At 44.3% G+C, this 22,202-nt stretch overlaps 1 protein-coding gene across 3 annotated transcripts; it reads right to left on the reverse strand.

Moving 5' to 3' along the window:
- Positions 1 to 10,197: 10,197 nt before the first annotated feature.
- On the reverse strand, positions 10,198 to 22,071 carry ELMO2 (engulfment and cell motility 2). Of its 3 annotated transcripts, none has more exons than XM_053453104.1 (22): positions 22,026 to 22,071; positions 18,383 to 18,510; positions 17,687 to 17,727; positions 17,188 to 17,260; positions 17,038 to 17,088; positions 16,659 to 16,840; positions 16,201 to 16,300; positions 15,914 to 16,065; positions 15,746 to 15,824; positions 15,552 to 15,587; positions 15,342 to 15,392; positions 15,076 to 15,198; positions 14,666 to 14,797; positions 14,235 to 14,339; positions 13,565 to 13,673; positions 13,328 to 13,464; positions 12,698 to 12,861; positions 12,302 to 12,414; positions 11,615 to 11,722; positions 11,415 to 11,497; positions 11,253 to 11,330; positions 10,198 to 11,080 (listed from the first exon to the last, which is right to left on the reverse strand). In XM_053453104.1, the coding sequence occupies exons 2-22, from the start codon at positions 18,458 to 18,460 to the stop codon at positions 10,880 to 10,882; spliced, it is 2,196 nt and encodes a 731-aa protein (XP_053309079.1). In that variant the 5' UTR covers positions 18,461 to 18,510; positions 22,026 to 22,071; the 3' UTR covers positions 10,198 to 10,879. The 3 variants fall into 3 exon arrangements, with proteins under 3 accessions (XP_053309079.1, XP_053309078.1, XP_053309080.1); XM_053453103.1 differs by having other exon boundaries at positions 21,937 to 22,062; XM_053453105.1 differs by lacking the exon at positions 15,552 to 15,587 and having other exon boundaries at positions 21,937 to 22,062.
- Positions 22,072 to 22,202: the final 131 nt, after the last annotated feature.

Below are 22,202 nucleotides of genomic sequence, written 5' to 3' on the forward strand. Positions count from 1 at the left end.
AGCTATGCATGATGGGACTTTACGCGTAAAACGTCCTGTGCAATGCGCCTTCTTGGTTGTGGCAGCGCGGCAGAACGTCCGGCTTGCCGCCATCTTGGTAGGGACGTTTCGAGCGCGCCGAACTCCCCGGGAACGCCGCCACCTGAGCCATTGTAAAGTTGTGAAGCTCATTTATACCTGTGTAATATTTATATTCCAACGTCATCATACAGCCCTTTGAATATGACGTGGGTGAAGAACACGTTGTGGCCCTCGGCGGATCCTTGAAGTTACTTCTGTAGGCAATGAATGAATGCTACACTTCATTAACTATTGACGGTTTCAGCATATACGGGGTTAATTATAGTAAATGTTTCTGAGTACCTTTCATAACATACATGAAAAGCAAACTGTATTTACAAATCAGGCATAAGTTACATCATTAAACTATAGCTCCCCAGTGTCCCACTTTAAGAGGGACAGTCATCTCTGTGGAAGCAAAATCCCTTTTTCCTCCCCTGATGTCCCTGTTTTCTAGGCGCGTAGAGTGTTTGCTGGGTATGAGGGTATCGAAGGGTCCCTGCGTCAGATGCACCAAAATCCAACCAAGTTCTCCATCATCTAGCCTTGTATCGCGTAACTTTGCCTAAGCGCATTATTTATTGTTTTATATAGCGCCATCATATTCTGCAGCGCTGTACATTGGGTAACCAAGACACGAGACGTACATAACAGTTACACTTATAGAAACAATAGGCGAAGAGGGCCCTGATCAAACCATCTAGAGGCATATGAAACTACCTGTTGCCAGCGATGAAGGAGTTAACTCTAGCGGCAAGACTGTGGTTGGCAACGAAAAGGGCCATCTGCATCGTCCCCCCCATTTAAAAAAGGGCCACCAAAATCCCACCCGGCCACCTTAGGTGTTGTAAAGCAGGCGCAGTCCCAGCTTGTATTGATTTATTGTGTTTAAAATCTAGACCCTGCCCTTCTCCTGTCACTGGTATGGCCCCCGGCGAACACCCTGGTAAAGATATTACAGGGAGATGTTTTATTTGGAAGCAGCTTACTGTTATGTTAATGACGCTCTCTGCTTCACATTGTTTTGCAGGGGCATATCGACCAAACAGTGGGTTTCTTAGTGACCGTGATCGATGCCAGCCCACCCACCCACCAAGGCAATTGTCCCCGTAGGAAGAATGAACTTGGCCCTGCATCCTGCATATTCAATATGGGTGAGTAAACCATCTTCACCCGTTCATTTCACAGGGTCAATATGAAGGATTAACCCCAAAATGGCCTGTCACACCAACTTGTGTAGTGCATACATGGACTTGCTACCTGGTAGAGATGGTATGGCCAATTTCAGTATGAGAGGGGTTAATTTGATTGTACAGGCATGTGGTGCCAAAACGTCTTGTAAGGTAAATTTGTCCTTTGAAGCTCGGACTCCAACCAAGGCCCTCTGCAAGGTGTGAAATCCTACAGCGGAGCTGCCGCTTTGTCTAGGTACAAATATAGACGACCGTATCCCTGTATCCCCTCATAGATACCGGATTCTTTGATATGCTAAGTGACCACTAGCAGTCAGGAAAACCATTTCATATCCAGGTCATATCCAACACATATCAATAATAACTCATATATACATTATCATACCTCCTTGTGTGCATACCTAGAACGGGGAAAGCGCACCCTACAAAAGAGTACAAACATGGCGGCGCCACTTGACCAGTTTGGAAGGAATTGTGAAGTCTATGATGTTTAGTCATAAGTAGCAAGTGTGCAGTGGCGCTGCCAGAGGGGGCCATGCCCCCCCCTCCCTACATTATGCTGTGCCCCCCCAATTGAAACGCTATACCATTGACCCGGCCCATCGCCGGGAAACCGGGACATTTACCAGTGTGCCGGCACACTAATTGCCCATCACTGACTGAGGCTCTTCGTCCCGCCCCTTTGAAGGGGGTGGGCTCTTACGGAACAGTTGCTTGTCACTGCCTGACAGGGAGAAGAGCACGAGGGAGAAGAGCAGCGGTGTTACAGTGGAAGAATGAAGGCCAGCAAAAAAAATATTTTAAATAAATAGTGGAGGTGACAGAAGGTGGGACATTAACAAGGGGGGCTGCCTTGGCAAAATTAAATAATACACAAAGATGGTGGCTGGGGACATACCGTATTGACTCGGATATAGGCCGCACCCGAATATAGGCCGCACCCTAAAAGTTAGGTGTTTTTTTAACGAAAAAATTTTCTTACTAGAAAAAAAACCACTTACATATGCAGCCACTCTGCCCCCGCGAGATATGCTGCTACTCTGCCTTTCCCAGACATGCTGCCACTCTGCCCCCCCTGAGATATGCTGCCACTCTGCCCCCCCTGAGATATGCTGCCACTCTGCCCCCCCGAGATATGCTGCCACTCTATCCCCCCCTGAGATTTGCACTCTGTCCCTGAGATTGCCCCCCCCCGAGATATGCTGCCACTCTACCCCCAAGAAGTCCCCCCCCCCCTAGACTTACCGGTGCAGACTCCCGAGGGTCTTGCAGGGCCGGCGGGGGACAGCTATTCAACTTCCAGTGCTGGCACTTCCGCCGTAAGAAGTGCCGGCAAGGAAGATTGTTAGCGTACATCGGGCAGACGTTCACCGGCTGCGGCTATGCAAGCGTTAACAACCTCCGCTGCCGGCACGTCAGCACGATGTGCTTTAACAATCTCCCTTGCCGGGACTCCCCCCGTGGGAAGTGCTGGCAGGGGAGGCTGTCTGAGCGTATCGGAGAGCACCGCTGCGGGGGATCTGTATCTTAACCCTGCTGCCTGCCTGGCGCCTGGGACTGCACGTCCCGGGCGTCGGGCGCTAGACACCGAATATAGGCCGCACCCCCACTTTAAAGACTTAAAGTGGTGGAAAAAAGTGCGGCCTATATTCGAGCCAATACGGTAATTACACATCAGGGTGGTTAGAAGGATGTCACATATATCAATACACAAACGGGGGGTGTTAATACACATGGGTATGGGGGCCGTTATATTAACCAGTACAAGGGGTTGGTGCATCAATACACAAGGGAGGGGGGCTGGCTGGGGGCATCAAATAAATCAATACATAAGGGAGGGGGGCTGGCTGGGGGCATCAAATAAATCAATACACAAGGGAGGGGGGCTGGCTGGGGGCATCAACTAAATCAATACACACTATTCCCCTTTGGTTTCACAGGCCTTCACAGACCAAGTGCTATTCAGCTTAGTTATATGCAGCTGTATGCATTGTGTTATCTGTGATGAGGTGTTCATTTGGTGACGCAGTGCTAAGATGGTTGTCTTGCATTAATGGCTTAAAGTTTTGTTGAAGTTTCATATTCCGTTTTCAAGAATATTGTTAAGAATAATGCTATCACTGTTTTGTTGCGTTGGACTTTTTCATCTAAAAATGTTTGCAGTAGCAAATGTTTGATTCCATTATGTATAATCTCCTTAATTTATTTGGGACTTTTAACTTTTTTGATTTCTGGGATTTTAATAATGTGATAAAAAAAGAATGATTTATAGTTGTTTGGATGTCAAATAGTGTGTCAAATTCTCTTGATCTATATCTGCTATGTTTCATACATTATTTATGTATACTTGCAAATACATTTTTTTTTAGTCTCATTCAGTTGCATGTGCTGTTTCCATGTGTTGTTTATTTGATCTATACCTGAACTACAGGGTGTAAGTAAAAGAGCGGTATGGTTTAGTGAATGAGGGGACAAAGGGACTCTGGGGATGATTACAGGGGAGATGACTTCTCAATGTCACGGTGCAGTCAGAAGGAGGGAAGGCTGCACTGACTCTCACAGTCTTCCCCTGATCTGCAGTCAGTGTGGCAAATATATTGGCAGCAGGGTCTAATATTAATATATATCTGAAGCCGAGACTAATAATATATACTGGCAGCAGGGTCTAATATTAATATATATCAGCAGCAGGAGCTAACATTAATATATATCGGAAGTAGGGGCTAATATTTTTATATATATATATATATATATATATATATATTGGCAGCAGGAGCTAATATTAACATATATTGGCAGCTGGGGCTAATATTAATATTTATTGGCAGCAGGGTCTAGTATTTATATTCATATTGGCAGCAGGGTCTAATATTTATATATATATCGGCAGGGGCTAATATTAATATATATTGGCTGCAGGGCCTATTATCAATAAATATTGGCTGCAGGGACTAATAATATATATCAGCAGTAGGGGCTAATATTAATACAGGGCTCGACAAATCCCAGGCGCCAGGTCGCCATGGCGACAGAGTATTTTGTCCTGGCGCCTAGGTTTTGTCAGCCTCTTACATCCAGAAAAAATTGTGGATGTAAGAGGCTGAGTCACCACACGAGGGCGCTGCTGCTGCTGTCTGCCCAGTGAGTGAGCCTGTAGGCTGAAAACGCGGTTGCTGCAAAACCAGCAATCGGGTTTTCAGCTGCCACAGGCAGCTTCAGGGAAGGGGGCTGTGTGTTGATTGGGTCCCCACACAAGTGTGGGGACCTGACACAACACCCCCCTGATGCCTGATCGCTCCATGAGAGCGACAGTGCAGCGTTAACCCCTTCAATGCCACGATCGCGGCATTTAGGGGTTAATTCCCGTTTTGTACGGGGCTCTGCTGCTGGTGGTCCAGGCAGACCAGCAACAGCAAAAACGAGCCCCCACAAGCCCTTTGATGATTCCTGTAGGCATGGAAGCCTACAGCAGGCATCAGAGACTCCCCCCTGCAATGGCTGGTCTATAGACCAGCAATTGAGTCCCAGCTGCCAGAGGCAGCTTCAGGGACAGGGGAGAGACTTCTTCGGTCTCCACATGAGTGTGGAGGCCAGCCCCAACACCCCCCTGCTGCCTGATCGCTCCCTGAGAGCGACAGTGCAGCGTTAATCCCTTCAATGCCACAAGAGTGTATGACACATTCGTGGCATTGCAGGGGTTAACATTTGTCCCCACAAGCTTGTGGGGACTAAATATCATTCAATGCTGTGCTCCAATGGAACATCAGCATCGAAAGAGTTAAAAATAAATAAATTAAAAAAAACAGCACTTGACCTGGAAGTCCAGGGTGCTTCCAGGTCAAATGCTGTGAGTTTAGTAAGTGGGTTGATGATGATCAGATCACTCCTGACCAACTGTTAGTTAAAAAAAAATCTTGGCTCCTAACATTTTTAGCTGGCACCTAGATTCACAACAAATTTGTCAAGCCCTGTATTAATATATGTTGGCAGCAGGGTATAATTTTTATGTATATCGGCAGCAGGGTATAATATAAGTATGTATCTGCAGCAGGGGTTAATATTAATATATATCCGCAGCAGGGGTTAATATTAATATATATCGGAAGCAGGGTGTAATATTTCTATATATCTGCAGGAGGGTCTAATATTTATATATAATGTCAGCAGGGGCTAATATTAAAGAATGAGAAATAACTGCCAGTTTAGCTGTTATTTTGAAATCATATTTCAATCACGGTCTTTACTTCATAAGTGCATATTATGTAGTTAAAAATGCACGTCTAACGTGTGTATGTATATATATATATATATATATATATATATATATATATATGTACATATATATATAGATATATATATATATATATAGTGTATATGTACCTTTTATAATTGGCCCCCCTACTTTGGTCCCTGGCCCCCCATGTGCCCCCCCTAAATATGAAAGCTGGAGACGCCACTGCAAGTGTGACATATCTATGGACTTCACAATTTACAGGAAATTCCTAAATGCATGAATTATGGCTGTGGCAAGCACAGGAGGGACGGTAAAATGAAAATAAGTTATTTGGACTGATATGTTTCCACCACACGAGGGGGAGGTCACTTATGGTACACCTTCCCTCCGCTTATACCACCTCTGGGCCGGCTTGGAAACTCGAGACAAACTGGGAAAGAGTATAAAGTTAATGAAAGAAGATTGGTCAGTGTGCTTACTAGGGGCCAAGATCTATTTTTGAGTAAGTCGGAGCCCTACGGACAGAAAAACTGTTACTTTACCATTCTAGTGAGTAGTTAGGTTTTCTGTAATTTTCTCCTTTTTATTTTATCTGTTGGTGTAAATAATCTGTTTATCATCTTTTTTTTGTATGCACTGTGATTTTTTTTGTTCATAATAAATATTCCTTTATTAAGTTCTGCCTTTGTCTGGTATAGACCAGTTTATTGGTAATCTAAAGTCACATAATTATTGTGTTAAAATATACTGTGTGGCTTTTTATAGTCTAATTCGCTTGGGGGACCAAGGCACCCCATTTAAAAATTGTCTTGGTGGTGGCAGCAGCGTTATTTTGATATTTGTTATATCATTATAGTTAATTGCAGGTGATATTAAGGGTGGATATTTGTATTTTTATCACTATTTCCGGTCTAGGGCAGACAGATAGTGAATTTTAACCCTTTTACCACCAGAACCAAGTCATGCGCATGCTTGGAGTAGAGTGCGTTGGTGACAAATTGGTGGCATAGCGGTGGGATAGTTAAAAAGATTTTCCATCTTTTTCTGTACCAGATTTCAGTGTTGCTGGATTTGCTAGTTAATCCAGACACTAAAAAGAAATTGTTTCTCAATTTCCAAAGGCTGAACTCAGTGCATACTTAGTATACTTACACCTCAACAGCCCCCCCCCTCTTTGTTTTCTTTTCTTTTGCTATCATTTGTTTGGGCCGGTGTGATAAATGGAATACCAAACACAATCCAAGAGTTCTCTTGAACAACTTATTCAAGCGCTTGTGGACTATGATATGCAACAAGCAGCGCAAAGTGATGCTGCCAACACTTCTGAGGGAGGCATGGTCACACGGGAGATACCTGCAGCTGATGTCGGTGACGTGCCAAGATCTGGAGATCCCTTGGACTCTTATCTACAAACTGTTTTCAAATACGTGGACTCAGCAGATGCAAACCTCACACTGCAGCTTATCCTTAAATATCAAGAGAGGGAAGTTGCAGAGCGCCAGGCCGAGAGAGAGAGGGAAGCTGCAGAGCGCCAGGCCGAGAGAGAGAGAGGGAAGCTGCAGAGCGCCAGGCCGAGAGGGAAGCTGCAGAGCGCCAGGCCGAGAGAGACTGCAGAGCGCCAGGCGGCAAGAGAGCATGAACTAAAACTGGCAGAGTTGGAGAGGTTAAGTGCCTCACCTATCAGTGTGGTTTCAAGAGACTATTCTGCAACCAAACCACGTGCAGAGAATTTTCCCACTTTGGACAAAGATGGGGATCTGGATGTTTTTCTGCGCAGTTTTGAAAAGGTTTGCAGGCAGTACCAATTACCAAAGGACCAGTGGGCAAAGTACCTCATCCCTGGTCTCAGAGGTCCTGCGCTGGAAGCATTTGCAGAGCTACCAGAAGAATCTGACCAGGACTATGAGGCAATTAAGGCTGCACTGCAGAGACGGTACAACCTTACCCCTGAGGTGTACCGAAAGAAATTCCGGCCTATGCAGAAGCGTTCCACCGAGAGCTACGCTGCAGTTGTGGGACACCTGACGACGGCGTTCCGCCAGTGGATTAGAGGGCTGGAGATTAAAACCTTAGAAAGCTTGGAAGAGCTGAGCATCAAGGAACAGTTTTTGCAGCTGTGCCCAGCCAATGTACAAGAAAGGCTGCTGGACCGGGAGCCCAAAACAGCATTGGAAGCGGGTGAGCTGGCGGATTTCCACACCGCCAACCGAGCACAATCGGACCGGAGCAGAGGTTTTGCTACGGAAGCATCCAGCTGGAGGACCACTACACCATGGCTTCCCACCACCCAGTCAACTGTACCATCTTCTGCGTCAGTTTCTACCTCAGGGAGAGGGGGGAGCTAGTGCCATTTCTACGTATGGGGATAGCCGCAGGTGTTTTATTTGTAACAAAGTGGGGCACATTAGCGCTACTTGCCCGGAGAAAAGAAAGCCTACACCATCCACAGGAGCGGGTCACCCCTCAGAATCACCATCTTCGGTGTTGTTCGTCTCCAGCGCTGAGAACATCCCCAATGTGAATATGCAACCTGTCACTGTGGGAAACAAGGTAACTGTGGGGCTCAGAGACATGGGGGCAGAAGTGGCTCTTGTGTGTCTGTGAGCTCTGAGGACTTTATTCCTGGCAAGACTTTAACAGTGCGGGGAATTGGGGGAATACGTCATGCAGTGCCAATGGTACGAGTATTTTTGGATTGGGGAGCAGAGAAGGGTGTAAGAGATGTGGGGGTATCAGATAACATTCCTACTAATGTGTTACTGGGTACTGATTTGGGTAGGCTGTTGTCAAAATATATGCCGGAGGATGATACTTTTGATTTATCCAGGTCTTTTAGGGGCCCTACCATAGAAAGGGCAGTGTATAAAAATTATCAGGGCAGCCTCATGGGGAGAGTGAGCAGAAAGGTTGTGCATGTCTGCCTGTGCTAGAACCCAGAATGTCTGAGGTGCCGTGTAAGAAAGAATGTGGAGGTTTTGCATCACCGGGAGGGAGGGCAGAGCGAATCTGTGCCAGAACCAGGGGTGTCTGAGGTACCGTGTAAGAATGTGGAGGTTTTGCATCACTGGGAGGGAGGGCAGAGTGAATCTGTGCCAGAACCAGGGGTGTCTGAGGTGTTTTGTGAAAGTGTGAGAAGACCACCCGACTGTGAGGAAGGGTAGAGAACGAGTGAATGTCCGTCTGTGCCAGATCCCAGAATGTTTGAGGTGCCGTTTGAGAATTTGAAGGCTTTGCATCACTGGGAGGGAGGGCAGAGTGACTCTGTGCCAGAACCAGGGATGTCTGAGGTGCTGTGTGAAAATGTGAGGGGGCCACCCTGTGAAGAAGGGCAGAGGGTGAGTGTGTGTTCCTCTGTGTCAGGATTAGCTGGTTCCCAAGGTACTGTATGTATGCCTTCTTGAAGTGGAACAGGTGGAGTGATAGATGTTTCACCCATAGCTGTAGAAACCTGGCAGCAGAATAGGGGACAAAGAGAGGGCTTTTGTGCACCTGTGCCCGTATTCTGTGGGACTACGAACTCAGGACACAAGGGAGAGGGTGAAACTGGTGACCATTCTGTTATCCCTTACGTAGGGCCTACATGGTTCGGGAAGCCAGGGCGGGACACCCTAGCTACCCATCAAGTAGATTTCTTGGGGCTTTTAGCTATATCGAGCTGCATGGAGAACCAATCTGTTACTAAGGGGGTGGCTTATGCCCCTGGGTACCCTGAGATCATGGCCTTATCATGTAGCAGTGCAGACAACGTAGCCGATGCTTTGAAAAGTACCTTCTGCAGGGTGGGTTTTCCCAAAGAAATACTTTATCTTAGCCGGAAACTGTTACCCAGGGAATGAGTAGGTAGGTGCAGAGATAAGCTTGTGGCTTAATCTCTGGGCCACCATCTTATTTGGGGGAGGTGTCACACCAATTTACATGGACTTGCTACCTGGTAGAGATGGTATGGCCAATTTCAGTATGAGAGGGGTTTGAATTTGATTGTACAGGCATGTGGTGCCAAAAGGTCTTGTAAGATAAATTTGTCCTTTGAAGCTCAGACTCCAACCAGGGCCTTCTGCAAGGTGTGAAATCCTACAGCGGAGCTGCCGCTTTGTCTAGGTTCAAAGTCTAGGTGTGTGGCTTTTTATAGTGTAATTCGCTTGGGGGACCAAGGCACCCCATTTATAAATTGTCTTGGTGGTGGCAGCAGCGTTATTTTGATAATTGTTATATCATTATAGTTAATTGCAGGTGGTATTAAGGGTGGATATTTGTATTTTTATCACTATTTCCAGTCTAGGGCAGAAAGATAGATAGTGAATTTTAACCCTTTTACACCACCAGAACCAAGTCACGCGCACGCTTGGAGTAGAGTGCGTTTGGGACATGGCTGTTTCCAGGAGCTGCTGTGATGTCAGTAATAATATTTAGCTTTTGGAAGGGCAGGAAAGATAGCCCAGCTTCTCTTCTATTGATAACGGGACGAGATTCGCCGATCACAGGAGCCTTTTAACAATCTCAGCCCGACCAACTTTTTTCTTAGAAACCAACAGAATTGAACATTTTCCTGCCTTCTCCTTTCATTCCCAGATTCCCACAAGTATCTGAACTCATAATCTGTGACATACATATGACATATATTATATCATATATATTATAAACGCCGTGGGCATGGCAGAGAGGGGGAACGGCTCATGCACAGAATACTCTTAAAGCTGCAGGCATAAAAACTTCACATGAAATATTTATTTATTAGTAATATTACACATTCTGGATGGCAGAACTACAGGACTATTTACATGTGCGGGTCGCGCGGCTCGTACCTGGAGGAGAAAGTCCCTACATACGCAGAACAGCTGCCATTAACCCTCTTCATGCAGGGCAGAGTATAAACGGTTCGTAGAGAATTATTTTCCTGTATCTGAATGTCACAACAAGGCCTGATTGTGCTCTATGCTAGGAACTATGCAATTACGGCCACCGCCGGGGCCGGCCAGAAGCGGCTACTCGCTGCGCTCTAAAGTGGCCGAACAAACTTTAAGGCAAAGGCTGAATTACATCGGTCCAAACTCTTGTGTCAGGTTTTTTTTTTTACCCCACTCAATACTGGTCTGACTTTTAATGTTTCCGGGGCAGATGAGTACAAATGACAGGAGACGATTGTAAACGAGAGCGTCGCACATGCACGTTAATAAACTCTCTGCTACTGTGCTCCGGATTATCAGAGAACTACTACAGAGACCTAGCTAGCAGGAGCTCCGCTGGAGACAGAGCGAACGGATGGTGGGTGGTTTACGGTTCTTGGTGACAGCCCCCTGCTTCAGAGGCAGACCGCGGCCTGTAATACAGCTGGTTAATGCGAGGCCCTTCCCTTGGTTAGCGGGTGTGCGCGTTCTCCATCGAGTTCACGGGCTCAGCTGTAGTGGTAGACAAAGTCGTAGCTGCTGGGCTCTTTCGGGATGGGAGGAGGCACCTCGGGGATCTGGATGTTCTCCAGGTCCAGCAAACGCAGCTTCATCTCCATGCTGAGCAAGGTGTCCATATCGCTGCGGGTCAGCTCGCTGTTCATCTCCCTTCCGAGGAGAGCGTTGACTCCATCAATCCAGATACAGTACTAATACGGAAACAATAAATGATAATTGAGACACGAGAGGACTATTTGAGATGACCTCAGGGAAAGGATGAGGCAAGTACTGGTCTAACAGCAAGCTCTCTGGCTTGGCATCCCAACACGCAATCTTCATTTTGGTCTGCCTAAACCATTTGTATTTTTCCAAAGAAATTACCTCGTATTTATTAGGGGCGATGAAGTTCAACGTCTCATCCGGATCATAAAGTATCGAAAAGGCCAATTCCAACACCTCCTGCAAAACATTGAAAGAAGGGAGTCATACATGCGTACAGACGGCGGATACATGATGACATCTCACAAACGGATCTACCGGCACCTTGTTCTGTTTCAGTGCACTTTTCTCCTTCATGTGCGGACAATCCTTCCCTGTGAGAACTGCCTTAATATCAGCAACCGGGACTGGAGAGAGAGCAGAAGGCAAGTCACTTAATCATTAATGATGATCATACAAATGGGAGGCGAGGGAGAAATGTCACCGCGCACAATAATGGGTTAATTCTCCAGGCTCGTTCTTACTCTTCTCCTGCAGGGACTCGTACGGCACCTCTCCTTGTGCATTTTCTTCCAGGTCGCCATAGTGTAGGACTTTGTGATTCAGAGCCAAGCGGCAGAACCAGAACCTCTCTGGAACGAACCCAAAAACAAAGAGTCGTCAAAAGCACCGGTTAGCACGGCGGGAAACAATCTCCTGTACTAAAATGAAATGATTGCACAGATATTTACCCATCCCACCTCCAGCCCAGCATGGATCTGTATCCACTTCTCTTATGAATCACAGACATGACCAGAACTGACTGTTCATGACCTTACCAGCGCTAGTATAAGCTTTACTATGACTGCATAACTGCCCCCCCACCACCACCACTGGTGAGATTGCCCTATTTGTGTTATTTGACCGCGTTGGATGCGTTACATTTTTAATTATTTGCCGCCAGGGACTGGTTGGCCCAGATCTGTTTGGAGGGTGGTAATGTGCTACTCATTAACCGTTAAACACATCATCCTCCACTGAATTTTTGTCTACGTGGATCGCTTGTTGTAGGAAGTTATCAAGACTACACAATTTCTTGTTTTCTTTTTGTATTTTTTCTTCTGTGTGTGTGTGTGTGTGTGGCGCCACACCATGGATGTTTTGAGGCTCTTCTGAACGTTTATGAATTATGTCCAATTCTGTGATTTTCTGATTTTTGCTACAGTTGCCACCTTGTCTCCTGCGATTGCCAATCTTGCGGAAGCTGCTTCCCTCGCATAAGCGGTTGAGACGTTGCTGCTTGATCAATTCCAAAATTTCGGGTTGAATTTTCTCTCGTAGTTCACTGAGGATTAAAGAGAAAGTGTGAAGAAGACCAATGAGATGAGACAAAGTACACATTGGAAGTAAGTATGGATACCATTTGAAAGATTTGATGGCCCATATGGAAATCCTACTAGTGTGTTCATTAGTCAAGCGAAAAACAAAGCATAAAATCTATGGTTTATTTACCACTTGGGGCAATAGTTTGTTGAATCGCCTGATACTTTATCGTTGTAAGAATTTAGGCAGACACGACAAACAGCATGGAAGGCAGTAGAGAAGTACAAAGACGGCAGGATACTTACACAATAGGGGGAGACTGGAAGTCATCCTGGCTGAGGCGTTCAGATTGACGTAGCCGTAAAATCTCAGTGTAGCTCAAGCTGCGCAGTTTGTTCTTCAATTGCTCCAGAGAGTTGGGTTTAGAGGGTAGAGCTCGGGTTATCTGCTCCCGGACCACCTGCATCACCTGAGTCAAAAAAAAGGTGACCAATCGGTCCTGGGAACTGCTGCCGTCACAACTTTTACAGATTAACTAAAAACTGTAATTCTTTAGGGGATATTTAGTTCAACTGTTCGCTTTGTAGAAGCCGAGATCAGTGGTTGTATGTGGCAGAGCCAGCATTAACAAATCCCCCCCCTTTCCCTAAACCACCCCTATAAAGGTTGTCTGAACCAATCAACAACAATGAGCAACGTAAGGCAAAAGGACAGAGATATGAGAGAATTAATCAATAACATCCTTAGAAAAGAAAGTTACTATGTATTTTGAACTGGTATAAACATGTTAGGTTTTAATACACATAATGTATTTATTGTATTGCGCAGTGTATGCAGGCCCATAATGAACACAGAAATTAATCCTACAAGAAGGAGAAGAACTTGGTACTCTAAGGCAGTGCAATTGACATGTAACGTGCGCGTGGAGCACCGACCTTGTTGAAATCCTCAGCAGTGGCTCGCATTTCTTTCCAGGTTTTGTTAAGCAGCTGAATGCAGATACAGAAAAACTCCTCAAATGACCTCTCGTGCGTGAAGAACATCGGGTGGTAATCATTCCGACCTTCGTTAGCTGCATGACAAGCGGGTCCAGAGTCAACACACAACGCAAGAAGAGAAGGTAGGCTGCTTGAAATATTTTGCAAGGTTTCGAAAGGTTTTTTTTTACTCACGCAGTTCCCCAACTTGCAGGATCTCGCATAGCATTTTGGTCAGTTCGATGGCGCTGCGCCCAAACGGACACTCATGCTTATCCTCCCTACTGCTATTCTCCAGCACAATCTGAACGGAGAGAGAAACACAGTGATCATCATTATATATATATTATATATATATATGATACACACACTCAGAAACCCTAAAGTTTTTTTTAAAGAGAACTCTGTAGCGCCTATATATAGATTTCAAGATGGTAGCTGCTGCCATGCCATGAAACTACATCTAAACACAACGCCACCGTTCTCTCAAAGAATGTCTGGGATACTTGACCCCGCACTTGTATTTAAATCCACCAGATATCAGTATAAATACAGGCTTAGATTTTATTTTGGTCAGCATGGGATTGTGAACTGTAAAGGTTATGCATTTTTCATTATAAAAAGTTAGGTGGTCTACATGTAACGCCACTAGAAGAACAATTCATTTTATCAGTTTTCTGTAGAAAACGCTAATTGTAAGTCAAGAGGCATGAGGGTTAAGCAACCTAGACATCAAGGCCAATATATAAAAATATATTACAATATGTAGTAACAAAAATGTAAGGCAAATATATAAATGAGGCAGAGGAAAAGATTAAGGAGAGGAGGGGGGAGAACATGAAAACATAATAGGGCATTATCTTACCCGTACGTAAGTGTCCTGGTGGAATTTTGCCAAATACAGCATGTTGTCCAATGCTAGCATACCTGGGGGAGTCTGCGTGAAATCCAGAGCCGGGTTCACATGATTCTAACAAAAAGAGACGTGTAAATAGCTGTGCAAATATTTCTGCCTCCATGCAAAGTGTTTCCATGAGAAAGTGAGGGAGATCTAAGGGCAGTTAATGGAGCAATAATAATAATAATAATAATAATAAGACTTTATACACGTGAACTGGGGAGATGCATTCAGCCAAAAGCATCTCCTGGAGGGCATTTAGCTAGGGGGTGGGAAAGGGACTAAAGCTGTTTGGGGGATTCTTACATATGAGTTGTGTTGCACAATTTCCATCTATGTATTATCTCATTTACTTTTTGTCAGTTTATATTTTTAACAGTTGATTTAATGTAACTTACTGTGAAACCCAGCATCTTGTAGTCCTTGCTGTACATAGCTTTGCGTTTCTCAGTACCCCCAGACACCCCACCAGTGTCAGACTCTGCATCAAATGCGATTCTCCTTAGCTCAAAAATGATGTCTCGCTGAGCCTGAGGAGACAAGAAGAGAATGAGCAGGGAAAACAGGCCAATCTGGACAGCTTTACAGAGTGACGAGTATGACAATTCTAAAATGTAATCTAAGGAAGAATACAACATGCAGGATGGAGCGAGGTGGGACACAATAAGAAGTCCTTAAAGACCCTTGCACGGACACCAATGTAATGTTAGTTGGAATTGGTCACAGATTTTAATAACCTATAAGGGGGACTCGGGGTCAATAGGGGTAAAGTGACATTTTGGAAGCAATTGTGAAGTTCCTTTGTCACCTGGTCATTAGGATCCATTTTGGTCATCATCCTTTCCTCAAGGAGGTTAAACGTCAAGACCTGCAGCACATACAGCTGATGTGCCATTTCCGTCTTGATTGGCCGATTTCCTCTGATAATGTGCTAGAAAAAGCAAGGCGAGTGTGAGCCAGTAAAGCAATACTTAAGAGATCAAGACAGGGATGTTAAATGAAATAGGTCCAATATAACCTTATTCAAATTATACTCAACATATAAGCACAACGCTACACGCTTGCTATACTTACATTCAGTATGATAGAACGCAGATGCTTCTGCACAAATGCATTTGCCATTTCCTATTACCGTAAGAAAAGAAAACAAATCACGGGTTACGTACGTAGAAACATAGAACAGAAGAAAGCGAACATGGAGTACACATGTAAAAGATGGATTCAAAAAGAAATGAGAGAGGGAAGCAAGTTTATAACAGGACAATGGAAAACGGTGGTACTCACGCTAACAGGAACATCCATGATATTCTGTGGTTTCTCCTGAGTGCACAATGCACGCAAACAGAAGCAGAGAAGCAAGTTAAAAGCAGACAACCCAGCAGCAGGTAAGGGGTTAAAATGAACAAGAGGACAGCAGGACAAAGCAAGGTGAAGCGTGTGGTACAAGTGGTAAAGCGGAGCAGGGATGTGTGACACACCTGTCTCTTGTCCTCTGGAGCCTTCAAAAATAGGGCATTGATGAGCGCAATCGCGTACGTCTGGATCTCCTGGTTACATCTTGGAGAAGAATAGAAGGAAACCATGACCAACGATACCAGTGAGCATAACAGAGTGAATGCCATGAGAACGGGAGGGAGCAGACTTACACCTGCAGGTGACAGATGAGTTGCCCCACGGTGATTTCCTCTGCAATCTTGTGGTACAACGCCTGACTATTTAACACCATACTCTCTAGGATAGCTAGAGACCTCTGAAGGATTGAAACATCCACAGAAGGCTGAGAGACATATCCTGCAATCTAAGGAGCAATATTGAGATATTGAGCGAGTTAGAATGCCATCTTATGAAGGAAACAAGAAAAAAAGACTGTTGGAAATCTAAAAAGGCAAACTAGTGGAGCTCAGACCGGCACATAAGACAAGGAGTGTCTGACCTGTTTTATAAAGGTGAGGGACACCAAATCCCAGGAGACAATTCCGTGATCCATCAACTCCAAGAAAGCAGTGAGCGTGAAGGCCAACATCTCACTATAACTGTGACACAGAGAGGGTGATCAAACAGAGAAAGCAAGGAAGGAGCGGGGAACTATATGAGAACATGGTGTCAAAGAGGTGAGAGATGAAACAGGAGAAGAAAAATGAACAAGAACAGAGAAACGGGGAAGGAGAGGGCACAGGAGACATTGGCCACTAGTTTACTTCATAACCACCCGTCTCACAGTACAGGAGTTAACAAGGAGCGGGCAGAAGAGTATTAGTAAATAAGTAGATGAGAAGGGAAAAGGAAGGGAGATGATAAGGGCAGAGAGAGATAAACGTGAAAAGGATGTTTATGTAGGCCAATAGAAGCATATAGAAAATAGAGAAGGAGTTTGTGGAAGGTAATACTGACTGTGAAAGGAGCTTGGTGCCACTCTCCACCATTTGAGTCAGTACTGTCACTCCCTCCATGTTGATGAATTCAGTGGCAAATGTAGTGTCTGCAGAGAGCTTGGCCAGTTCCTTCATGGCATCTAGCCTGGAATCCATACTGGAACACTGGATCCTCTCAAGAAGCTGCCGCGCTGCACGGGACTAAGTGGAGAATCAACAGAGGAAGAATTCAGAGGAGTGAGATAATATCACGGAAAACTAAGCTTAGAAACACTACAAATAATATTTTCATGGCAGGACCTTCTTCTTGATGTGGAAGTAAAGAATATAACTAAAATCAAGTCTCATGTGAATTTTAAGAGAGAAAAAAAGAGTATTATAGAAACCCTGAGACTCACTGGTGACACCGCCAGGCGCAGAATAGTTCCATTCTTGATGTCGCCTCGAGTCTGAAATATCAGATATCCAGTTGGGAGAATTGCACCAAGTATACAGACGCATGTAAAGATGGTAACAATGCAACGTACCACTGCTGAACAAACACTTACCTGTTCTGTAATATATAGCTGGGGGCCATCAGCATAACGGAACGAATAATACTCGGGGTTAGGCAAGGACCACCTAAAAGTAAATTATTCATTAATGCTATAAAAAGAGTTACGTACATGCGTATGCTGCTTCTCGGACCTGCCTCCCACCCCAACTCAACGCATTGTAGGTCGTTCACTAACAACCAAGCTGGTTAAAGATAGCGTGATACCAATTCATAAGGTATCCTCTCGTGGTATTCATCAAAGAGAAACGAGGGGCAAATCAATAGACTAATTCCACACATAGAGAGACAAAATATCTGTTGATTCTATTTTTTATTTGTTTTGTAAATATTTTTTCATTCCAAAAGCAGGCAGGCCCTACCAAGCAATCAGCTATAATGAATTCCCATAAGGTCTTAGAGTCATAACCATTCCTTGGCGTTTAGTTTCACAGTCAAAACCCCACCCAAGTGCTCTTTTCATAAATGTAAGCCCACCACAAAAGGTTCCTTACCCGTCACACACCTCCTTGATGATTGATGCCAGAGGCCGCTTCTGTTAACCCAAAAAACATACAGTTTGGGGGAAAAAAAAAAAAAAAGCTCAGTTCCAGATAGAGTATTTTATTGAGTTGCATTTGAACATAACTGCAAAAGGGTTTTCTAATGATCAATAAGCCTTTTAAACTTAAACTTGGATCAGCGAACACAACGTGCCATTGGAACACAGGAGGGATGGTTGCAGGTTAAGGGCCTCTGTACACCTATGAAGATATTCCATTAAAATTATTAGCAATGTCTATTTTTTTGATGCATTTCATGATATTTTAATGGACAAAATTAGTGTTTCTTTCAAAAACAAGGACATTTCTAAGTGACCCCAAACTTTTGAACAGTAGTGTATGTCATCACATGGCATGGTTGGCACGCTATGGTTTAAAAGGGCAGTAATGCCTAGATTTGTTTTTCAGAGGTCCGTGAGGCACACCAGGGTTTAGGTCAGTGGCGGCACTGCTTGGTGTACTGCACACGCGGTACAGGCATTGCGGGTTCCGTGTTACATGCTCCCGTCGTGGTGTCCACTAGCAGAGTAGCTTGAACCATGTTGGCATCCATAAAGCACTATGGCCATCATTAACAGAAAGGTTAAGCCGGGACTTCAAACCATGCCTTCAAACCAGCAATCTTTTGCCTGCAGTAATGTTCCTTACCTGGTCGATTTCAATCAGCTGGGCATTGGCTCCCGGCCACTCGATCGCTACTTTTACAATGTCCAGCGGAGGAGGCATTTCCTGGCGGCTTCTGTGCCCGGCGGGCCTGCTGGATCACTTACGTGGCTCTGTAAGCGGAAAGAAACATCACGGTGATTGAAACTGCCTGAGGCAGCACGGAACGCACACCAAGACACATGCACAGCAGCTAACTGGAGAGGAAGAACATCTAGATGATGCACATAGTTAGCAGAGACAAAATTCCCAGAACAACTGAGTCTATTCACTAAAGCAGAACCTTGACTGAGTTTTCAACTCCCTGATATCACTACGCTTCAACCCAGCGAGCTTCTCAACCCCCTGATACCACTACGCTTCAACCCAGCGAGATTCTCAGCCCCCTGATATCACTACGCTTCACCCCAGCGAGCTTCTCTGCCCCCTGATATCACTACGCTTCACCCCAGCGAGCTTCAACTCCCTGATATCACTACGCTTCACCCCAGCGAGCTTCTCAACCTCCTAATATCACTACCCTTCACCCCAGCAAGCTTCTCCTGCAGGAAGGCCTGAGTTTGCCCTGAATAATGCATAGTTAAAGATGTCTCCCTCATTAACTATGAATGCAGGAACAGCTGGGGTTTGCACGGCGACACCAGGGAGTGGGAATGCTGGACCGTCGTGCAGTCTCCCTCTTTAGGGGACAGAGATATCGTTAACATGGTAATGCATGAAAAGAACACAACAAACAAGAGGCAAAGACAAAGACTCGGACAAGACAACGACATCTAAGATACATGTTCAGCACTTGGACCTCTGTAACTCTGATACAAAACACTAAAAACCATGACACCAAAGTCTAGACTGCATATATTCATCTTTACTGCCCCGTTTGGAGAGGAATGGACTGGATCATTATGACATTATTAACACTCCGAGCCTATGGGCAAATGCGTGCCTCCACCAATAAGCGTGTATGCTTGTGCGACATGTCCATTTGTGAAGGACAGATCTTCTTTTATGCTGTATTTTTCCATAGTAGATGCCTTATCGCTACAGGAATCTATCAATTTCTGTCACTACCCGTAACCCAAAGACACATTCCTTCTCCGTATCATATATACTATGTCGTGACAAACAACACGCATGTACAAAATGATATATAGAGACTTTGTATCATACAACTTTGTATGTGTTACACGTGTCGGAAAGGCCATGAGATCTATTGGTAGGTTTTGTACTGAATATGGCGGCTATAGAGCAGTAAACAGAGGTCTTCTTGCCCAAGGCAGGGTCGGAGGTCGCCATAGCTTCTGGCAGTAGAAGGGGACAGAAGGGACGGTCTCCGCGTAAGTCAATCGTGGCTCTCATGTTGTGGAGCCTGGGGCATCTACCCATCTTACCCCCTTAAAGCCCCGCAAATAAGTAAAATGCTGTCCTGCATGGTTATTCCGGGGGGCTTTCATTTATTTCACCAGGTGGGTTCAGAAGTAAAATCCCGAGCACGTAGTTAGCGATTGATATAAAAAAGCATTAAAATGTAAAAGCCTAGGAATCTAGGTCTCCTTGGATTGGTCCAGCTCTGAACCGAAACATTTTCCTTTTTATAGAAAACCGCTATTTATTCCAATTCTATATTTATTCAAATTCTGCTATACAGGAAACGGAGTTGAGGTTTACTTCCTAAACAGCAAAATGAAAGTAAATGGCCTTCGACAAATGAAAAGGGACAGTTTGGTGTCCCTGACACCCTCATTAAATAGGAACGCATATTAAATGACTCTGTGAATACTTTAATGTTTAACGTTCTTCCAAAATGAAAACTGAATAAAGCTATTAGTCTGAAGTGTCCCTTTAACTAATATATATATATAGCCATTGTCACAAAGGAATCCCATCGCTTGGAGAATCACCGCAAGTCTTTGGCAAGTTCTGGCGAGTTTCTAAATTTGAGGAAAACTCACAGCAAACTTAGGAGCCCTGGGGTTTCTTTTTAGTGCGAAAACAATAGCGCTGAGGGAACTTCAATAATAAGAATCAGGCCCTTTATTATGCAGTGATTTTACAATGTCTCTTTCTGATGCAGTGATATTATAACGTCACTTTATGATGTCATGATATTAATGTTAGTTTATGATGCAATGATAATATAAGGTCACTTAATGATGCAGTGATATTATGTCACTTTATGATGTCATGATATTAATATTAGTTTACGATGCAGTGACAGTATAATGTCTCTTTATGATGCAGTGATATTATTTCACTTTATGATCTCATGATATGAATGTTAGTTAATGATGCAGTGATAATATAATGTCACTTAACGATGCAGTGATATTATTTCACTTTATGTCATGATATTAATATTAGTTTATGATGCAGTGATAGTATAATGTCTCTTTCTGATTCTGATTGTTATTATAATGTTAGTTTATAATGCAGTGATATTATGTCACTTTATGATGTCATATTAATGTTAGTTTATGATCCAGTGATATTATAATGTTAGTTTATGATGCAGTGATATTATAATGTCACTTTATGATGTCATGAAATTAATGTTCGTTTATGATGTCATGATATTATAATGTCACCTTATGTCGTGATATTACAGTGTCACTTTATGATGACGTGATATTATGTCTCTAAAATTGTTGCCACACACTGGCAAATAAAAATATATGGAACTTCACTAGGGCAAAAAATAAAGCGACTATAGAAATATTAGATTTGTGTCCCAGATTAAGTGTAAAAAGTAATCTTCTAACAGACTTTATGGCCCCTTTTGGATTTCTGTGCTTCAATAACTTTGTAATTATTTGTATTACTGTACTGCCCTGATCTATCCGTGATGTATGTTAGTTCTGTGTCAGACTGCCCTTCCTCTACATACAGCTGACGTGAGCTCTGTCCCAGCGCCCGAGAGGGAAGTGAAAATATGAAGTGGGACGGGGTGATGAAGCAGGGTGGGCACAGATTTCCATGCAAGATCCAAGCGGAGCCTTACAGCTGATTGGTTAAACCTCCACCCTTTGGGGAGAGCTGCGCACCCCGCACACATCTGGAAGGAGGGCCGGGAGAATAACGTTAAAAAGCCAGGACAATGCGCATCGCTCGCTATGAAACGGAAAGTGCATGCAACGCCAGGACTTTGTAGAATTCTGTATAATTATTAATTGGTTCAATAAAACGTAACATTAGTGTGAAATTAATAGATCATTAATTATGCAAATATGTGATATACACACACACATTATATATATATATATATATGTATGTATGTATGTACTCCATTAGGGGGACACTGTAACATGTTACAGAGCCACTGACATAACACAGTGCATGTAACTTAATACATACATTTTATTCTATGCACCTGTATGTAATAATGACTTCATTGAGTATTATAACCTAGAGCATGTTATCTCCTCCTCCTCCTACACTATATGTGTGTGAATATACATATACATACGTCTAGTCACACAGAACTACCCCCTCCCCAACCCCTGTCCCTTTATTATATCTCCTGGCCTTAATGCCTGCTCACTAACCTCTGGAACCCCCTATACGGCCTCTTCACCGGTCCCTGCCCTTGTGCAATCTTCTCCCCACCGGTCCCGTTTCTTCGGGCCTTTCTCACCTCTTCCCGGCTCCGCCGCTCCCTTCAGTCCGTTGCCTTGGTAACGCCCTGAGGGGGAGGGGTCTCAAACTGCCCGGTCGTTCATTGACGAGAGTAAGTCTGCCACTCAAACCTCCAGCAATGAGCGCTGGAAGCGAATAGAAGGCGTGATTTAGCTAGATGGAATCCTCTGATTGG

Source organism: Spea bombifrons, chromosome 13, assembly GCF_027358695.1.
Source record: "Spea bombifrons isolate aSpeBom1 chromosome 13, aSpeBom1.2.pri, whole genome shotgun sequence".
NCBI classification, from domain to species: domain Eukaryota; kingdom Metazoa; phylum Chordata; class Amphibia; order Anura; family Pelobatidae; genus Spea; species Spea bombifrons.